Consider the following 19700-nt stretch of genomic DNA (forward strand, 5'->3'; position numbering starts at 1 on the left):
GAAATTCAAAACCACACCCTCGAGCACCGCAGATTAATTACCGGACATCCTGTATATTGATTTGGCAACAACTGAAAAATCCACTCCTCTCCCCCATCGTTATTAATGAACCTGCGATGATTTCGTCTTTCTGCTGGTGCTGCTCCCTCGAGAACCGCAACAGAACACCAACAGTTTTGCTCTGCGAACCATAGATACACGGTTTACCGAATTGATAATAATTATTATTGTTAACGTAAATATTCAAATGGACAGTTCCGATGCACATTAACGTAATTCTAACTGTCACAAAAGGCCGTAAATAACGATTTCATTTCCACATTGTGACACGGTAAAACATCGTAAATCTTCAATTGATATTAATAGTGCCCTATTACCTCCAACGAAATTATTACCTCGACATTTTATACATGTAAATGTACAACACAGGGTACTTCGATGAATGAATAACGATTGGACGAATCGATGACTTACCTGTCCGCGATTGACGAAATCGTGCTTGGTGGCGATCTCGTCGGCCACATCATTTCCTTCGGGGATATGAACGGCGAACTCGTTGGAGTAGAGCGGTTCTTCACGACGAACAGAAAGTACCACCGTGCCCAGCACACACCCGCACACGAGAAGATTACACAATCTGACTAATACCATATCTAACGTTATGCTTCCAGAAGGCGAATACCGATGAGTATGCTTGAGAAAAATCGATCTGCACACGGAAAATTTTCAGAGCGATCATAGGTTACTGGATGTTTTGGGAAAATCTGCAACAAAGAAATAAAACATCGTTACAATGGTACTTGCGTCACAAAATTTAATCATTTGATAACAAGCCGATCGCGGTGACGGAAGCGGGCGCAGCTACTTTCCGGCTGCGTTTGCTCTTACAAACACAACTAAACAAATAGAATTTCTATCGCAATTGAACCAAGTCAAACATTGCCCGCAAGCAGACATTAGCGCAATTTTTATTTTGAAACGTACATGGTGAGAGATTTTTACATTTGCACCACGTTCAATCCGCAACACGTAGAATTTTCTATTTATTTCTTCGTTGTAATTTCACAGCCGTACAAGGTTGATTCACACCGCGGGGCACCAGGTGCAGCGGAAAAAAGTGTTTCTTTCCACATTATTAAAAGTTCCTTGGCATGCTAATGCACAATATTCGCACCACACTCTCATAAATACATCTCTTTATTTCGTTCGGATTTCATAAATTTGACTGTTTCTCTAATTCGGCCGCATAAATCGCTCCTCCTTTAAACTTTCTCACAAAGACGAACGGAAAAATTCGGTTTCAAAGTGATGTTTCTCATAATGGCGTGCCAAAAGAAAATTTACAGCGGTTCGTGCCGTACTCGCGAATCAAATCAAAAGTAAAACGGGTTTATTTATTGCCCAAAATGAACGTGTTTAATCTAAAATGAAAGCGCCTCTAATCTTCGTACCAGAAATTTATGAAAAATCGTCCTGAGAGGGTAGCAAGAAAATTCCGAGCAAATCTGTGTCGCTCTTTTTGGTTGTTGCAGTTTTTAAACCGCCTTTACGGAGGCGGTCGATTTAATTAAATTTGAATTTACGTTTTCCCGAGTCAATATTAAATGAGAGCCGATTACTTTATGAAATTGCGTTCGCTAACTGTGCCGTTGAGGGTCTGATCGCAAAATTTTAACAAAGCGACTACACTACCCGAAGAATGTACCTCAACGTTCCTCAACTCTTTTGTATTATTATAATTCGGTCCTGACCAGTTTTTTTTTTAAAGACGGGATCGATCAACGGTAAAAAACAGGACGGAATTGGGGTCAGCTTGTGTTGGTTTGGCCGCTTGGACCTCGCAAACTGAATTTCACGTGGCAAATAAAAAAGATATTCGTGAACGACACCGAAGCCTGAAGTTTCTAATTCATCGAGGGACGGCAAATTATTCCTGAAGCCGGCACATGTCTCACGGGACGAGATAATTTGGGGCGGTTCTTCGTTATAATTAGTTCTGAGCTTTCCAAACAGAAACCGTGACAACTTTGGGGAGAAACTTTAAATACGGAATTTTCTTTCCATTCAAACGCAACTATTCACGAACGACCATTTCGAATCTTTTATGCGCCAAGTTCAAGGTGGTTTCATTTGCGAGACCACCCCATTTGTTGATACATTTTTAGAAACGGGTAAACGTCGGTGTAGCGTATTTGCATTTGTATTCGTAACGAGTTGGCATATTTGGCAATTCAGTTGGGATTTATAGTTCAAGAAGATGTAGAATAGATGGAAACCGTGATTTATTTCTAGCCGGAAGAGAAACACAATTCGAGATCTCTCAAGAAACCGCCGTTTCAAAATTAGAAGAAAAATCTGCGTCTCGAATTTCTGGTATGCAAGAACGCGCGCATTCCACCACCTATCGGTTATTGAAGAATGCTGAGTACGACGTGGGGGTGTGTAAATGGAAGGACGAAAAATCTTAAAGTGTCTCTTGTGAACATGAAAGACGCTTCGTCGGCATAAAAGTTAGTCGGGCATTAATTTTGAATTGGCCCTAATGCCTCCATCCAATTTTACTGTTATCGCCGCTCACTTTTTCAGAAGATAGACACTGCATTAATTCGCCGTCGGCTTCAGGGAAACTTTTAAACGCTCCAAATGATAAATGGAGCCGCTTGACAAATTTGATGACAACAAATCCAACTTAATGGTTTTTGAAAAGAATGCAACTCGGGCGGAATTCTTTCGGTGGTGTGCAGTTCATAACTTCGGCGTTCGCGTGAATTTTCAGGTCATCTATCTGCCGCCGCAAGAGATTGACAGTGACGTCCAATAACGCCGTTCCCGGTATCCCGGGTCCTGTCCAGAGCCAGACGGGATTTTATTTCAACTTCAACCGCGATGGATGTGGGATAATTCAAATATATCTCCTGGAGCGGAGAATTGTGAAATTCCCAACAGTGGAAATAAATTCTGCTTTTGTCAGTTCATGTTGAGGCATAATTAAAATATGAGATCCAAAGAGCGCGCGCTACGTGTACTATATGACTCGGGATGCATTTTCCCAAGTAGGCAAATTGAAATACGCACCCCCGGTGCCAAACTGAACACCCACCCCATTCCCAAGAAACCCTCCTTCGACCGGACTGATTCAAAACGCCCTTTACAATACAAACATCGCAGTTGCGTCACTCGTTAACTGAAAAAAAAAAAACTGGCTGTGATACCGTTAATTTTTTAAGAGCAATAATTACGCCTGTTGAAGCTACACAGCTAAACAATTATCGCTCATCAAATATGAACGAATTTATTCCGTGCTGATTAAAATTTCGGAAGGCAAAATTAAATTTGCTCTTAATCAATAAACATGGAAGTAATTAATTATTATCCCAATTTACAGCAGGTTGTCGTAACTCCTCACTCGCCATTCTCGAGTAATTACGTAAAAATACACTTTCAAATTAAAAAGAAAAACAAAAATCGCTGCTTCAAGAAGCATTAATCTTGAGAAAATTGTATACGTGTATAGCAGACAAAAACAAAAATTACTTTAACAAAGTTTAATCAAACGGATAATGATTGATTAGCATGGTTGGTTCGGCTTGTTCTCAACTAATGCATCCACATAAATTGATCGATAAAATTCAATAAGCAGAGGCTTGGTCATGTTAGGAAAAAAAAACAGTAATAACTATCGATCGTTGCAGGACACAGGTCGGAGTGACGGTAAGTAAGGGGCAAGGAATAAAACTTCAAACAATAATTCAGAGGGGTAATAACAAAGCGTAACTGGGTCTTTCTCTCTTCGTAATTCATGAGATTATTACGAGGTACAACAAATATTAGTGAAACATGACAGTTACCCTAATAATAAACTCGTACCTTTTACAATGGAAAAGGGGAGAACCGCAAAAACTTTCAAACTCACAAAGAGGTACGTAAACGATGTTTATTATTTATTATTTAAGTAAGAACGCTCTGATGTCAACGCAGTCCACCACAGAACAAGGCCCGATTTTAATGAGTTCAAATTAAGGTCCCGGTCTACTTCGGTGCGGAGTTTCAAAAGAAAATTGAATCGTAGCTTTAATTTAAACAGTCAACAAAACAGACATTCAACGGAAAGTTCCCCGAAATTGGATTTTTTTTGCCGACGTTAAGACGTTTTAATAAAATCTCTTTAGTTCAAAATTAAAAGTTTACATGCACCACTTGATAAATTTCAGCAATTAACAACTGAGAGTATTAAGAACACTTTTTAAACTTTAGGCAAGTTTAAATGGGACCGACTAAAATTATTTATATTAACTTCCCGGAAACGGGAACGAACGAACTGATTTCATTTTTGCCTCCCTGAGAAAAAAAATCGCTTCCAAAATAATTCGTCGAGAGCGAAAACCGTGTTTATGGAACTTTTCCGAGGCGGAATCTCCTCGGCATTAATTAATAATTATTTAAAAAATAAAATAAAGGAGCATAACTTGGAATTCCGTAAAATAAAAAGTCGACAATCCGAATTTCGCGACTTTATGACTAATGCTGAGTGTTAAATATTCCGGAGGAGTTTAATTACGCCGGAGAAAAGTCGATCGACGAAAGCAAATTAATATCGGGACAAATCAAACATAACGCGGCCGAGGTTTAATTTATGTGCGAAAACCCAAGGACAATTTACCCTTTTTACTGCGAACGAACACAGATAATTCATTTTTTACCGTGTCAGGTTCTTTCATCTTCCTGACTTCCTGCATAATTTAAATTCCTTAACGTGAAGGTAATTGAGAGTAATTAAGGTCGTTGCTTTTAATAATAAAATGGAAGCGCGAAATTTTCCATCGGCAGTTTCTCTCCGCGGGCATTATTATTAAAATCACACACGTCTATAGTGGCAATTTTCCGACGACTTTTTTCTATGGGACGTGTGCTTTATGGGCAAACATCCGCCAAAATGCAACCGGCATATAAATAACCTATCCCGACCTTTAACAAGATTAACCGTGATTTGTGCCGGGCTTTTTCCCACTGTAATATCAAAGAAACACGAATTCCCGAAACTGTTCCACCTGCTGTACAAATTGTGTTAAATGTTCGAAACAAAAATTCATATCTTAAATTAGGACCGTCGACTCAAATTAAAATTAAAAGCCGAAATGATTACACGTGAGGGGCTCTAGAAAAGCCCAAATTAAAGCTGGCAACACCAAAAAACGCTTCAAAGGATAATTTACAATTACAACGTGTACCGTGAACATTTTCCCTTGTTTACAAATAATCGAAGCCGAGTGTGTTCAGCAATCGTGTCATAGTTGAATTTTTCAGATCCGGCTTTTTTCTCTATTCCCAAGTTGCCTTCAAGGTAAGGTCAGCTCTATCACGACAAAGCAGAAAAAACTGAAATGGTAATTTTCCTTGCTAAATTATTACATAACAATCGTTTTTTTTTTAATGCGATACGATCCGTTCTGGTTGATACTGAAAGTCCGAAATTAATCTCGAACAGTTTAGGAACGATTAATTTGTTATATTCGTTGCTCGTGCCGGTTTTGTTGCTTTCTTATTTGCCGATATTCTGTTCTTGAATCCTTCTGCTCAAAATCGCAGCAAGTTTAGCAAGAAATGGGTTCGACCGGAACACAATGTCTGTTCGATTAGATTCGTTCCAGCCATCGGTGGTTATGTAATTCAACTTAGGATATTAAAGCGTCTCGCATTTGAAGAAAATTAGATTCGGCAAACTTTAAACTATATTTCCTCGGCACAAGAGCTCGCCGGGTCCACGTACGTAACACACATACATTAGGCAAAACTGGCAACAAATCGATAAGTCATTTAAAAGCGCGCCTACAAGTTTCAATCATTTCAAGTTTCTTGTGGACCGAGAGGTATCGAAGCTGAATTTAATTTGTGGTAGGATATCTGGAAGCCTCTTTAGAGACTAACGGAGCTGGAAAATTGCTTAAGGAAGTTTTTTCCAATATAACTTTAAGTGGATATCTCCTGATATACGAGCGTATTAACAATATAACCTGTACCAATAAAAAGCAGAAACATCCCACCAACTATTGCGAGTCTTCGCCGCCGAAATTAAAAGGCCGCCTCCGAAAAGGGGGAGCAAATTCTGAAGCCAACGTCGTGCTGCCCCCGTCATCGGGCTAATTACGGACGGTAATGAAATTCTTATTCATCATCGAAAAAAATATTAATTACTTTTTAGCGTTCCGACCTTCGAGACGTTCGTCGGACGTTTTAACCTGCCATTAACCCGCCACCGTAATCCAATTAGAAACGCACAATGCTCGAAACATTAGAAACATTACCCTAAAATGAAACGTTACATCTTGAATAATTATGAAACTTGAGCTCCACTCCAGGCAATTCCTTTGATATCACCATCATAATCAAGAATGTATTGTGAGCGTTGGGACACATTGAGTAACTTCCCTTACAACACATGTGGCTTGAACTGAGACCTGCACTCCGGAGTGTTGAAGTTTACTAATTGCGAAAGGTCTAAGGAACGCACTAATTCAACTTTTTGTTAAGCAAATTTCACCCTCAACTGTTAATGTACCATCCTTGGTTGCAAGGACATCATCACTTGCCGTTTTTGTACAACCGAACACCAACTGGAGCGTAATCGCAAAATGGTCAATTCGTGCTAATTAACCTTTAATTAGCGCACGTGAGAAGACTTCCACATGTGCGGACGCCGAAATGCAACACTCCACTTGATTAAATCTAACCACCCGACACCGACAATTTTCATTAATTATTAATGTTCTCCTGGAAACACCAAAAAACAAAGCAAACAGTTACCACCTCGTATCTAGGAAAATATGCACCCACCAACAATGTAAACAATAAAACAAGATACAAAAAAATACCGTTGCTAGGCGAGCACAAACCACGCAACAGCGCCGCAAGACGTGAACCTGAGAAAAAGGAAAATATCATCTGATGATATTTGAGGGAAAAATGTCAAGCAATTTTCACGGTGCGAAAGAGACAAGGGGCTAGTTTTCAATTAAAATGTGTAATTCTGGTACTTTTCACCGCTCTTTCGATTCGTTTCGTATCTCTTGGTGGACCGTTGGGAAATATGTTTTCGACAAGTTAAATACAGTACAACCTCGATAATCCGAACCCCCGGTAATCCGAAACTCCAGTAATCCGAACAAATATTTTGTTTCTATAATCCGAACAAAACCAGTTGTTCAAATTCGCTAATCCGAACACCGTCATAACATGTTTGTTTTGACTAGCTGTTAGAAGAAAGTGGGGAGAACAAAACAATGAATGCATTTTCAGTTACAAGAAGTGCGTCTTTGTGAGAGTATCGTTGCTTTATTACACAAAATTATGGCAGAAAAAAGAAAACATCGTACCCTTACTCTGTTACAAAAGTATAACATTTTACAAAAACTCGAAGACGGACAAACGGTCACAGCACTTTCAAAAGAATATGGAGTAGGAAAAGCTACAATTTCGGATATTAAAAAGAAAAAAGAGAAAATAAAACAATTTATTGCATCTAGCGAAGCCGAAACAAGTAAAAGAAAAACCATAAAGCAAGCATTTTACCCAGCAGTAGATTCTGCAGTTTACACGTGGTTTCTTCAAGAAAGATGCCGAAATACCCCGATATCTGGAGAAATTTTGAGAGAAAAGGCAAGATATTTTTATCAAAAAATTACAGGAAAAAATGATTTTCAAGCTAGTTTGGGTTGGCTTGACAAATTTAAAAATAGATTCGGTATTCGACAGCTGACTGTAAGTGGGGAAAAACTTTCTTCGGACATAACCGCCATTGAACCATTCAAGAATAAATTTCTGCAGAAAATTGGAGAACTCGGGTTGACACCAGATCAAGTGTACAATGCAGACGAAAGTGGATTATTTTGGAGGGTTCTTCCAAATAAGACTCTAGTACACAAAAATGAAGATTCTGCTCCGGGGCGTAAGATTAGTAAAGAAAGGATAACATTTATGCCCTGTGCCAACTCAACGGGCACCCACAAACTGAAACTGCTCGTAATTGGGAAAGCCAGAAAACCGAGAGCTTTTACTAAGACTGGTTCCTTACCAGTGATTTACAAAGGACAGCCTAGAGCTTGGGTCACTCAAGATATATTCAAGGAATGGTTCTTCGAAGAATTTGTACCAGCCGTGAGAAGAAAAATGTCAGAATTAAAATTGCCGAAGAAAGCACTTCTTGTTCTGGACAACGCTCCTGGGCATCCCAGTGAAGACGAGTTACTTAGTGACGATGGTCAAATTACCACCATGTTTTTACCACCAAATTGTACACCGATATTGCAGCCCATGGATCAGAACGTCATCCAAGCCATTAAGCTACATTATCGCAAGACTCTGCTGCTGCAAGTTGTAAGTGCAGAAAATGACATCTCTGAGACTTTGAAAAAATTAAACCTAAAAGACGTTGTTTATTCACTGGAGGAAGCATGGCAATCTGTTAGTGTAAACTTAATTACAAAATCTTGGAAGAATCTTTGGCCCAATCGCTTTCAAGACGCATCTTTCATTAACGATAATCAAGATAATTCCTATGATGAAGAAGATCTGCTTCCATTATCCACACTACTGAGAGGGAATCGTCCGGATGAGAACACAAAAGAAAACGAATTAGCTATTATGACTGGACTCCTAAATAACTTGTCTAAAGGAGGAAATCTAACTAGAAATGAAGTTAGAATATGGGCAATCGACAATGAAGATGAAAAACAAGACATCACATTTACAGACGATGAAATTGTTGCTGAGGTCGTGGAACAAAATGAACCAGAAGAAGATGAACCAGATACTGAAGAAGGATCAACTCTTCACAGCACAGCATTAGCTGGTTTCAATATTTGTATCCAATGGGCAACGGAAAATGGCATTCCATTGAATCAAATATTATTGCTAAGGCAAATGCGAGAAAAAGCGATGAAACTACACATTAATAAATCAAATATCTTCAAACAAACGTCAATTAAAGATTTTTTTCTTAACGAGTAGGCTCTGATGTTATTTTTTGGAATAAATATTATTTTTCAGTTTGTTTGTAGTCTTTTTGGATAGTTTTCTTTAATCCGAACAAAAGCCAAATCCGAACACGCTCGTGCTGAATTGGTTCGGATTATCGAGGTTGTACTGTAATTATGAATGGGAAATCGTCAACGTCTCAATTTATTACGTTTGACATTTAGTCTACTATCTGGGGACGGTACCGACGCGAGGATACGGGAGAATATTTATCGGGGCTACTAAGTAGTGCGACCTTTCATTAGCACAGCTGCAATTTGTCGCCAGGATTATAGTAATCCTGGCAGACGCCTCTGAAGAGGCATTACGTGAGGGCTTTAGACAGCGTCGCCGTCAATTCCCCAAATTAATCAAACAATTGATAACGCACATGACGAAATCCATCTATATAAAACAAAAATATACTTAATCCCCGTTTCAACCCTTCGAGTCTGGTTCGCGCCGCATTTAAAAAATTGCTTTGTTACATCCACAAAACGGATGATATGCGATAAGCTTCTTGAGGACCGAACGCAACCAAACATACACGGTCGCGGCTTATCGACTTTCGTTCTTTTTGTACGGAGTCGTATACCGTACGTTCAACTTTTTTTTTCGTTGTTGTTATTTTCGCCGTTCTGACCGAAATGACCGTTCACGGACTCTGAAAACATCCTATTTCCTTTCGACATTTCGAAATGCTCTGAACAAAAGCTAATTTAAATGCAAATGTTTATTTTCAGTGCAACATACACATGTACACTTGCTTGCACAAATAAAACCGAATTTATTGTACGATGCGATTTCGGAGTTCTTTGAACGGCTACGCGGAAAAACTTAGTTTCGAAATTACTTCGCTCTGCATTTTCACCGAACGAAACCCCTGCATAAACAAAATTAAAATGTGGGCGCGAGTTACAGAACGAACGTATACACCCATATACAAAGTGAAATGGAGGTGGAATGGCATTAAAGTTTATTTCTTTGTTGATACAATTCATACTCCTATTTACATTTTGCCCAGCTTTCAAAGCTCTTACCATTTTATTCACAAATGTGCTGCAGAAACGCGATTAGTGACAAAAGACGTCACATTATATTCTATAAGCAAGGATGTCGGGCCCCAACTTTATGATGAATGTTTCGAAATAAATATTCTTAAAGTACTATTAGCTAAACTTTATACTCCAGATAAAAAATTGTCGCTTTGCATGTCATTATTGCGAGAGGAGGGTGATTTATTGTATCTGTTAAGAAAACTTATTCATTGTCACCTTTCGGGAGTTTCAAGAATTTTTCCAAACTTTCACAATTACAATTATGACGAATTACGAATTCTCAAACTCCGAAGAGATACAAACACGGACAAGCGATCAATCATTCCGAGTTTCCTTCATGCGTTACGCATTTTTCACAGAACTAACTTCTTCAGCAACCTTATTAGCGACAAAATTCCACCGCTCAAGAAAACTTCAGCGAGCGAAAACTATATTTTTTTGCCGTTGCAAAAACTTAGCGAGAAAATTGTTGGTTGTCCAACTTAACACTTCATAAACTGTAACTGTGTTAAATGTTCACCGGAAAAGGCACATAGGATGTCTAAAAGGTGGAAGGAAGTCAGCTGAGCAAAGCTTCCTTACCTTCGGCGACGGAAATACGAAAAGGACTCCGTGACACACAATGTATATATCACTTTTCCTGCAGGATTCTGTTTGCAGAAAAAAATGAGATGAAAACTCGGATTGTCGAATTATTTTCCATTTAAAAACTCCCAAAATACGTTTGACGTCAGTTAGGAGGGCAACGTGTAAAAAATTCGGTGACATTTGCCGAAAAACTTTCACTTCAAAGCTTGCAAAGATGGTTTAATTTATGGCACCAAACGACCTTAAATTTGTATCCACTTGACATTTCAGACTTTACGTACGTAATTAATCACGTTTCCCAAATGCCGGACGCGTGCTTAAATACACACGGAAAAATCCGATTTGAAAGATAATTATTTTTGGACGAGCCATTGATGCACACTTCCGACGAATCAAACGAAACGGAAGCAAAACTAGTGCAATTTAGTTCCTCCGAAATCAGATATTAAATTAACGGCTAAAAACCGAATCTCTTCCTACTTAGGGGGAGTTATCCTCGCAGTCTTTAGCTCTTAATCCCGCATTCTTTTCGTTTCGTCTATTGCTTTCGGAAGAATTATTTTATTAAGTATTTGATTCCCACTAGAAAAATACGACTTGGGGGTTAAAGCGTAGAAACAATCGAATTTGTTGAATGGACTGCGGTCACTCGGAAGCTTTTATAGGTGTCCATTAAAGCACCGAAAACAATAAGTAAGTTTATTTAGGAAAAAGTCAACTCAAAGCAGGAGGGCCACTTCAGCGTAGCACTTTCTGAAAGTGGTACTTCACCATTCCATCTAATCCTGCCTTTTTGTTATCTTAGGCTAGATCCTCGGGCCACTGGCGAAGATATTTATTCGAATCCGCAAAACCTCTATACTCGGGTACTTCAACAGCTGGTCTATCCCGGACTCTTCTAATGACATTACAATTACCGAATCAAACCTATCAATCGAATTTACATCGACGGATTCCGATAAAACATGACGAAACAGCCCCATAGGTGATCGGGTAACGGTCTCTCATTATTTAATGGATTATACGGTAATAAACGAACGAAAGAAATTACCATTAGGTCTGCTCATTCTGGCGCTATTTCATCCCATTAACGACACTTTAATTGATCAATTCCGAAGCGACTTCCGCTTGCCAGATCAAAACAAATCGGCAAATTGAAATGGATAACGAAAATTAAACCTCCGCCACACATTGCCGACAGTAAAATCTAACTTTCAAAGGGCGAAACGATTCCGAACGAACACGAACTACTGTCGGTCAATTTACCTAAAAAAGATCAACAATTAAAGGGAAAATATTCACGGACGGTACGCTCCAGTTGACTTTAAGGTCGTAAAGTTAATTTCCGCCGTGACTTACGCCAAATTAAATCCAATTCTTGAAATAGTGCACATATTAAAACATGTTCAGTTTGCGGTCGCTGCATTCGAAACAAATTAACATGCTACAGAAACAGTTGCGAGAAACTGCATCCGAAACATTCGCAGAAAATAATTATACAGAGTTGCAACAATTCCACCGAAGTGTGTTACTGATGATGACACACTCATGATCGTCGAAACACGTGTCGAGTACCAAACGTACTTTCAAGCAACACAAAGTCGAATGAACCGGCATCGATCATAGTGAAATGACGGTTATTTAACCGGTGCATAAGTAAGTAATTTCTCCTTGTCGCAAATTACAGTGAGTTATGTAGGTTGTGAATTTTTCCCTACATTTTATTCCGCTTAATGGCGAAAAATAAATAAGTCAGTGAGGAAAGAATGTAAGAGTTCGGTGTGAAACCCTTGCCTGTCCCTACACGTATGCAGCATAATGCGGCCGGAAATTTCGTCGGATAAAGTGCAATATTCAGGAAAATGTTCGTGTAGGGATAAAAACGTCACACCTTGAATAACAAAGACATGAAATAATCGGAAGCGAACTTACTGGTTTACTTATTTTCCTCCTTAACGGTTGGGTGCACGCGGACAAGGGAACAAAGCAACTAGGAAAAATCCTATATCATTTCTATTGAACTCTGAGGCAGGCAATTTCTCCGGAAGGTATCAAAACAGTTCCCTTAAAAAGTTTAGTTGGCAATCATCTGCAAGTCGAAGAAATACCGCGACAAATCGTTTCCGTCATATGCAACTCACATTTCGCCGCAGACAACGGATAGTCCGGCGAACGGTCTGGTGAAAATCGGGAGCCGTCGTCGCACCGCAACTTTTCAAATGCAAACTTCTTTCGGAAAAAGTTTCCGATCTCCTCCAACTGTGGATGATTTATGTTTATGATGATATTTGTCAGTTCGGAGTGTTCCAGCGATTCCGTTTTTACGGCTTATCAATTACTCGGTTTACTGGCGGGGCCCCGATCTCCCAATAAAATTTCCAACATTCTCGACGGAATCCGCCGACGATTTCGAAATATGTCGGATAATTCGGTGTTGATAGGTGAAGTGACGGCGCAAATTCCCGAGAAATAAAACCGCGGAATCTTGTGCCTAACCGATCGAAGGGAACACGAAAATACTTTTTGCGAAAGCGAGAAACAATCTAATATCGTGAGGCGCTCGTTAAATACTCGTCTTTGTCAGTGTACATGAACAATGGACCTCAAAAAGACAGACACTGTCCGAGGGTACAATGAAGGAATGGAGTGATGAAAGCGAGCTGGAAATAGCAAATTGAAGGAAAGAATGTGTACTTCGCCCATTGTTTCGTAAGAGGATTTGCCAGGTTTACTAAGATATAATATACATTTTCCTCGGGGCCATTTTATGACGGCGAAGGGTGCGGCACATCTGAAAATGAAGATCTAATAAAATGCGAATCTACATTATACTCCAGTCACATATGACTGTGTCACTGTTGAATTCCTGCAGCGTCATAATAAGCTGAAAGAGAAGTTTCAGTTTCGTGATTCATAATCCTCCAACTTCTGGCCGTTCTAGTTTAGTTTTACATTAATTGAATAACTCGATTGTATCCTTTATCTTCGTACCTCAGAACCCGAAGGGATCAGCGGACACATGAAAAGCAAGTTTTTCCCGTCCCGCAGGAACTCAAACTCAAAACGTAAAAATGTTAACAAAGCTCGAACAAAGATCACTACAAAGGTAATATTTAAGGATTGTTTCCACACGACAAAAGTTCCATCAATAATACTGCAATGCGTTTATTTCAATTAGATGTCAATGTATATTTACACCATATCGTAGCGACTAATTATTAGCACAGAAATGTGTACAAAACATAAAACCAAGTAATCAAATTTAAATTGCTGATGTTTGAAAATTAATAATTAATTACATATCAATGCGTATGATGAAATGCGTTTTGAAAAAGTCGTTTGTGACAAAGGTAATAATATGTATCAATGTTTTGTGGGAAATTAATTAGGTATGGACGATGTAAACACGATCCAGACGTTTTTTCGTGGCCGCGGCTGCAGGGAAGGTTGTTCGTTTTTAACTTCCTGCATCACTGATTCCAGCGACCTTGCCATCTCCATAATTAGGTGTTCTTCTTAATCTCGTGTGTACAAATTACGTAAGCCGTGATTAAATCACGAATTCGCATAATTCAAGTGTCGAAAGTGCCTCACCCTGAGGCGTAAACGCCGTCCGATTAAAACTATGGTTAGTGGTCTAATCTTTTTCAAAGTTGATCGTGTTTGCGAGCTTGCCAAACCGAGGATGCGAAAATTCCCACGGACCAAGCATCCCTTGGACCGATGGAATTAATGTGCTTTTTAGCCCCAAAGTACGTCTGGTAGGTCCAACCCTGCGGTAGAACATTTCACAAGCTCGGATGTATGATAAAAGCATTGTAACTTGTATATCATGCGGCCACTTTTCCGTTTGCCACTCGAAGATCTTATCAATCAAATGAGAAATTGCTGTGGGCAAGTGTTGGATTTTATCGTAGATTCGTAGTTAACATAAATCCCTCTATTATTGTAGCGGGAATAACCGACAGCAAAAACAAACACTCGCTCTATTAATAAATAATGTTGCTGTTGGATTTACGAAAAAAAAATATTCGATTTCTGTCTTAATTTTCTTCACGAAAATGACGTTAAATCACTGTCGTTGCGACCCACATCAAACAAATTTGATTTAACCTTGCGTCCTGTTAGAGAATAATGTAAACGTAATAAATCTATCTTTGGAAAATGTTTCGCCTTCATTTCGAATAATATTACATTCCCTCGCCTATTGTTGTATGGGCGAGGCGTGGGTGTAGGGTTGTCAGTCGAAACGTATTTGGTCCCTCGCTTTGACAACCGATATGGTTACTTTGACAGAAAAAAAAATCCACCAGCCAACGAAGCTACAATACATTGTATCAATATTCTGGGCTGGACTCTAAATTACCCAAAAAATTTCAACCTCATGAATTACACAAATCCAATTACTTGCAATGGCACGGGAGCTTCAAAAATGACGAGATTTATCGTATCCCGAACGCAGTTCTGTCCACGTGATAAATCCATTAGTACTAATTAATTGTCAATTGCTACTTAAAGTGGGTCATGAATTATGTAAGTACTGTTTATAGACAGAGTTAACTAAATTATGCAAGAAATAAAATGGTATGTCAGTTAAATTCTTGCGATTGGTTTCTAGTCCTTATTTTTTCGATGAATGATCACCGCAATAATTCGTACCACTTGCGGATGGAATCCGGTCAAGTTTAGACATTAAATGATTTTTTATCGAAAAAATGCAACATCGATTTTAACGTTCGCACAATGCGAGTTTCACAACTGAACGAACGTTAGTTTCAAAACGAATTTTTTGAACTTTCTCTCGACAAAACTGCACCGACTTTTACCGATTTTTCAAAAAATTAATTGCTAGATAAAAAGCTAAAAATGAGTGGATATTTTGCTCGGCAAAAATACTTTTAACAAAGCTTACATAACAATGTCGCTACTGTTGAGCGAATTAAACTTTATGACTCATGAATTATCGAACTAAATATAAATCTCGTTGGACAGTTTGCAAGTAGTGCCAATTAGCCGACGGCCTTTTCCAAACAAAAGAATTAAATAAAACAAAAGTACTGGAGAACTAATGGTATTACGCCGAGAGTCACAAAAAATACTCGGTCTTATTTGAAAACGTGATATAATAAAGTTTTATTAACTACGGTGTAAAAGTAAAGCAACACATTCTGTTGCTACATGTTCTGGCTGTTCCACTGTGTGCATGAAATACCAAGGGGATATAACGAAGAGAATGGATTCCTAACAGAATAGACAACAATTCCGCTTTTAAATGCATTAAAACCCACCACCAATGCTCGTATATGCTTACTTATGAGACGCTTAAAAATTTATATATCGGTGTGTTCTAAGAAGAGAAGCGTTCCCATCATACAAAAAGAACGAACGTTGAATAATTCAACCGAGTGTATCTTCCTCGGACAAAGTTTTAAATCTGTAGGTGTTAGGCAAATGGGCGAATACCTATCAATTCGAGAAAGCCATTTATTCATGTAAAAGAATTGTACGTAACAGTCGCTGCATCTAATCAAGGTCCAAATCGATTTATGTCGACTTCACGAATATATCAAAGAGAGTCGAAGATAAAAATCAACGTTGAAGTTATTAAGACATGAACAAAGAAACGTAACAGACACGGATCACTTGAGTTTGCACGTACAAATCTCACGGGGTAAATAAAACTACGGGCCCTGGAGGGCGACGTGCGAAAAAAAAATTAATTAAAGTCGTGCAACAAGAAGTCGTAAAAATGGAAAATATTAAAAAAGGTATGTAATTAAATGAGAAACTAAAACAATCCCGGCGGTATCGGGTATTGTGAAGTTTCGTCTCCGGGGATTTGAATTCTCGAGAATTATTTTGATGTAGATACGTACGTAATAAACACGAGAACTTATTTTTACCAAATTCAAATGGGAAATTTTAACTTATCTTAATACTCCGAATAAATAATCACTGAGCAAACTTGGTAATTAGCGTTCGGTGCTAATTGAACGAACTTCTACTCCTTTCGTAAATTTTAACCCTACTGGCAAAAAAAATCGCACAGATAAAAGTAAACAATTTTTGAGGTCAGTTTCAATGCTTCAACAGTTCCTCACAAAGAACCAACCGAGACATTCACTCGCTGATTTGTCTCCGTGCTGCAAGTCTGTATCCACACGATTCAGAAAAGAAATCTACCAACGTCTACTAGTCTGTTTAATTTATGTCACCGGGTATAGTCCCATTTCCTTCCACAAATTTTTTATTTCTCCCGTTTCCCTCTTCGAACCCGCCAAAATTACAATACATCAGTCTTGTTCGAATTTTGGACAGGTGATGTTTATTTATTCATCAAAAAAAGTGTAAAAAACCCCTCTCGCACAGTCGACCCCATCCTCCGTGAGTTATGCGGATGATGAAATATAGGAAGGTTTTTTCCGGTGAGTTGCCGCCACACTGCCATACACACGGCACGCTTGTTAAACGTTTTAATTCCAATTTCATAACAGCCATTAACTGCACTTGCTTTGATGGAATTGTTGAGATTCAATTAGTCACATTCAGATTTGGTACATTTCGAGGGGACGAAAATTTTATTAGGAGAACGTCTTGCTCCGGAGAAAATTATTTTGCTCCGTTCAATTTAAAAACCCGCCGTGAAATGAAATTTCGTTCAAGTGACTAACAGGTGAGAATTTGTTAGCACTCAGATCAAAGACTTCTCCCGAACGGATCCTTCACGGGAGAGACGCACTCGAAAGATAACAAAGTCCCAAAAAACAGTCTGAAAAGTACTGCGAATGAAAAGCACACAACACAACCGTTTCGACTCGAATTTTCTCATCTCCGGTAAATAACAACCAACATTGGACTTACCAGTTAGTATAGCTTCTGCAGTGCAGAAAATACAAACACGATAAATCGGCGACACTGAAATATGGAAACGTTTCACCTCAGAATTTTATTATTAGAGTCCGGGGGCACGGCTGCGGTGCAACACGCATAAACAAAAACAACAAACCAATGGTGGCCGAGCTAATTTTTGACGTAAAGTAAAATGTTTGCCAAAAAGGACGTGCTGCAGAAATCGCCGAATGTTCGTCAGAGAGTTCGCGTCATCGTGAGCTGATGTAGCTCGACGCGTAGGAGAAAATAGGACGTGCTGAGTTTTCGCATATTTAACGATTTTTTTCTTCTTCTTTTTTAACACTCACACTCGACTAGAAAGTAATGCACCGAGCTGTAACCCAAATATGAACGGGCAGAGTTTCGGTGTTAATCCGTAAGTTGCGTTCTGAAATTTCTTGCAACATTAACATCACGAGTAGACTCTCCCTCGTAAAGCAAGTCGAAATTTTTATTTTCGACAGATTTACGAGGCAACAGGTATTAAGGGAGAGATTCGGAAGATATGATTATTTACGGTTCAATTTCACTAGACTATGAATAAATTGTTTCGCTTGGAAACAGGTTAGACTACTTTGTAATCGGTAAAACGTTCGGTTTATTATTATTCAGTGAAAGTTCCTTTTAGGATAATTTCGGGTTTCAGTGGATCACCATTAATTTCCAAATTCTTACTCGAACTATCACTAATTAATAGCCGTCTATCGTTGTAGACTGTTATACAACGTACGACACATGTCTGTTATGTAAACTGGGTTAACAATGTTTCATTGTCGCATCAGCCTGTTGTTCGAAAAGTAGCAAACTGCCTGGCAGAATTTTGAAAAAAAAAACAATGAACGAATTCTCATCGAAAACATCTTCAACACTGATGAAATTTTTCTCTGAATTTCATGCTTGACCCTCGATTTTCGAGAAATGTGCAGTGTATTTTGTTCTTTGGCCGTCTGTCGGGTCATAGGTCATCGTATAAAACTGGCGTGTTATCTGTCATTTCGAAATAACATTTACTTGCGATAAGTTCGGAAGAGAGAAAGTAGATAGACACCCTCACAAGGAATTGGGTAGTTGCGACAGTTACCAACGTTGATAAAGTCGAAGATAAGTAACTGCAAAGATACCAACCAGTGACATCACAACTCGATTAAAACTTTGGGCATATTCTTCGTTGACATCTTCATATTATTTCTCCCGATTATCACTTTTGTTGGCTTTTTTTCTAATTTAATTAGCCCTCCGAGTATTTCCAAACTTATCTGGAAAAGTAAGCAGATGCTGAAAGTATTATAACGTTGATGCTCCAAGGTCTGTCGTTTTCGATCCAACACGATAAATTGTTAAACATGTAATCGAAAAGAATAACATTAAGAGTTAAGTAACTCTTGAATGTCAGTTCTTGGTGAAAACAAACGCACCGAGTGATGTAAAACTGTCTAACAACGACCTGTTATTATCCGTATATTGTTACAGAATAAGTAAAACTTGACATTTGTTTAAAATTTACGAAATGAACTGCACTTTAACTTGACAGCACCTACTAATACTTTAAGACCCAACTCTCGAGAGAGAATGACGTTCAAACGACCTGTCTAGATTGTCGCATTTCAAGTACGCGCTTACACAACAAACGACAGTCGAACATTGTGTATTGTGTACCTAGGAAAAAAATAAAAATTGTGTCGATCAAATGAAACCTTGAATGTTTAATTGTAGTAAGTTTTTTCAAGCGTGATTTGAGGTTTTCCGGAAGTGGGTTGGGCTGTTGCAGAATCCGACCTATAGTGTTTCATACGTATTTGAGAGGGGATAATTGGTGAAACATACACACCAATGGAGCGTCTTCACAACGGTAGATCAGCTTACAGCAGATATGAAGCATACTCGAACAAACTTACTCCAACCAGACTAAACCGCCTCGTTAGAACAATTCCCTTTACAAATTACAGGGCTGGATCGACTGTTGCCGTGATTTCTTTCAGTGTTGGAATTTTCTGCTATTTCAGATTGTTATATGTAATAACAGTCTAATTAGTTTAAGTTAGTTAGTATGTACCTACATAATTAATTTTCAATAAATAATTTAGAATGTATTTCATGTTGCTACGCCCTAACAGATTAGGGCATTAGTATAATCTGTCGTCAATCTAATATTCT

At 38.6% G+C, this 19700-nt stretch overlaps 1 protein-coding gene across 2 annotated transcripts in view; it reads right to left on the reverse strand.

Annotated features, from left to right (window-relative positions):
- LOC138135615 (furin-like protease 2) overlaps nucleotides 1-19700 on the reverse strand; it is a 97899-nt gene that overhangs the window by 76772 nt on the left and 1427 nt on the right. The window contains exons 1-2 of one of the 2 annotated variants that reach the window (XM_069054390.1): nucleotides 17517-17613; nucleotides 475-764 (exon numbers count right to left, since the gene is read on the reverse strand). In XM_069054390.1, coding sequence (XP_068910491.1) covers nucleotides 475-651 — 177 coding nt within the window. In that variant the 5' untranslated portion in view covers nucleotides 652-764; nucleotides 17517-17613. Of the gene's footprint in view, nucleotides 1-474; nucleotides 765-17516; nucleotides 17614-19700 lie in introns of those variants that run through there. The other variant, XM_069054389.1, reaches the window with a different exon arrangement.

This window comes from Tenebrio molitor, chromosome 7 (assembly GCF_963966145.1).
Source record: "Tenebrio molitor chromosome 7, icTenMoli1.1, whole genome shotgun sequence".
In the NCBI taxonomy this organism is placed as follows: domain Eukaryota; kingdom Metazoa; phylum Arthropoda; class Insecta; order Coleoptera; family Tenebrionidae; genus Tenebrio; species Tenebrio molitor.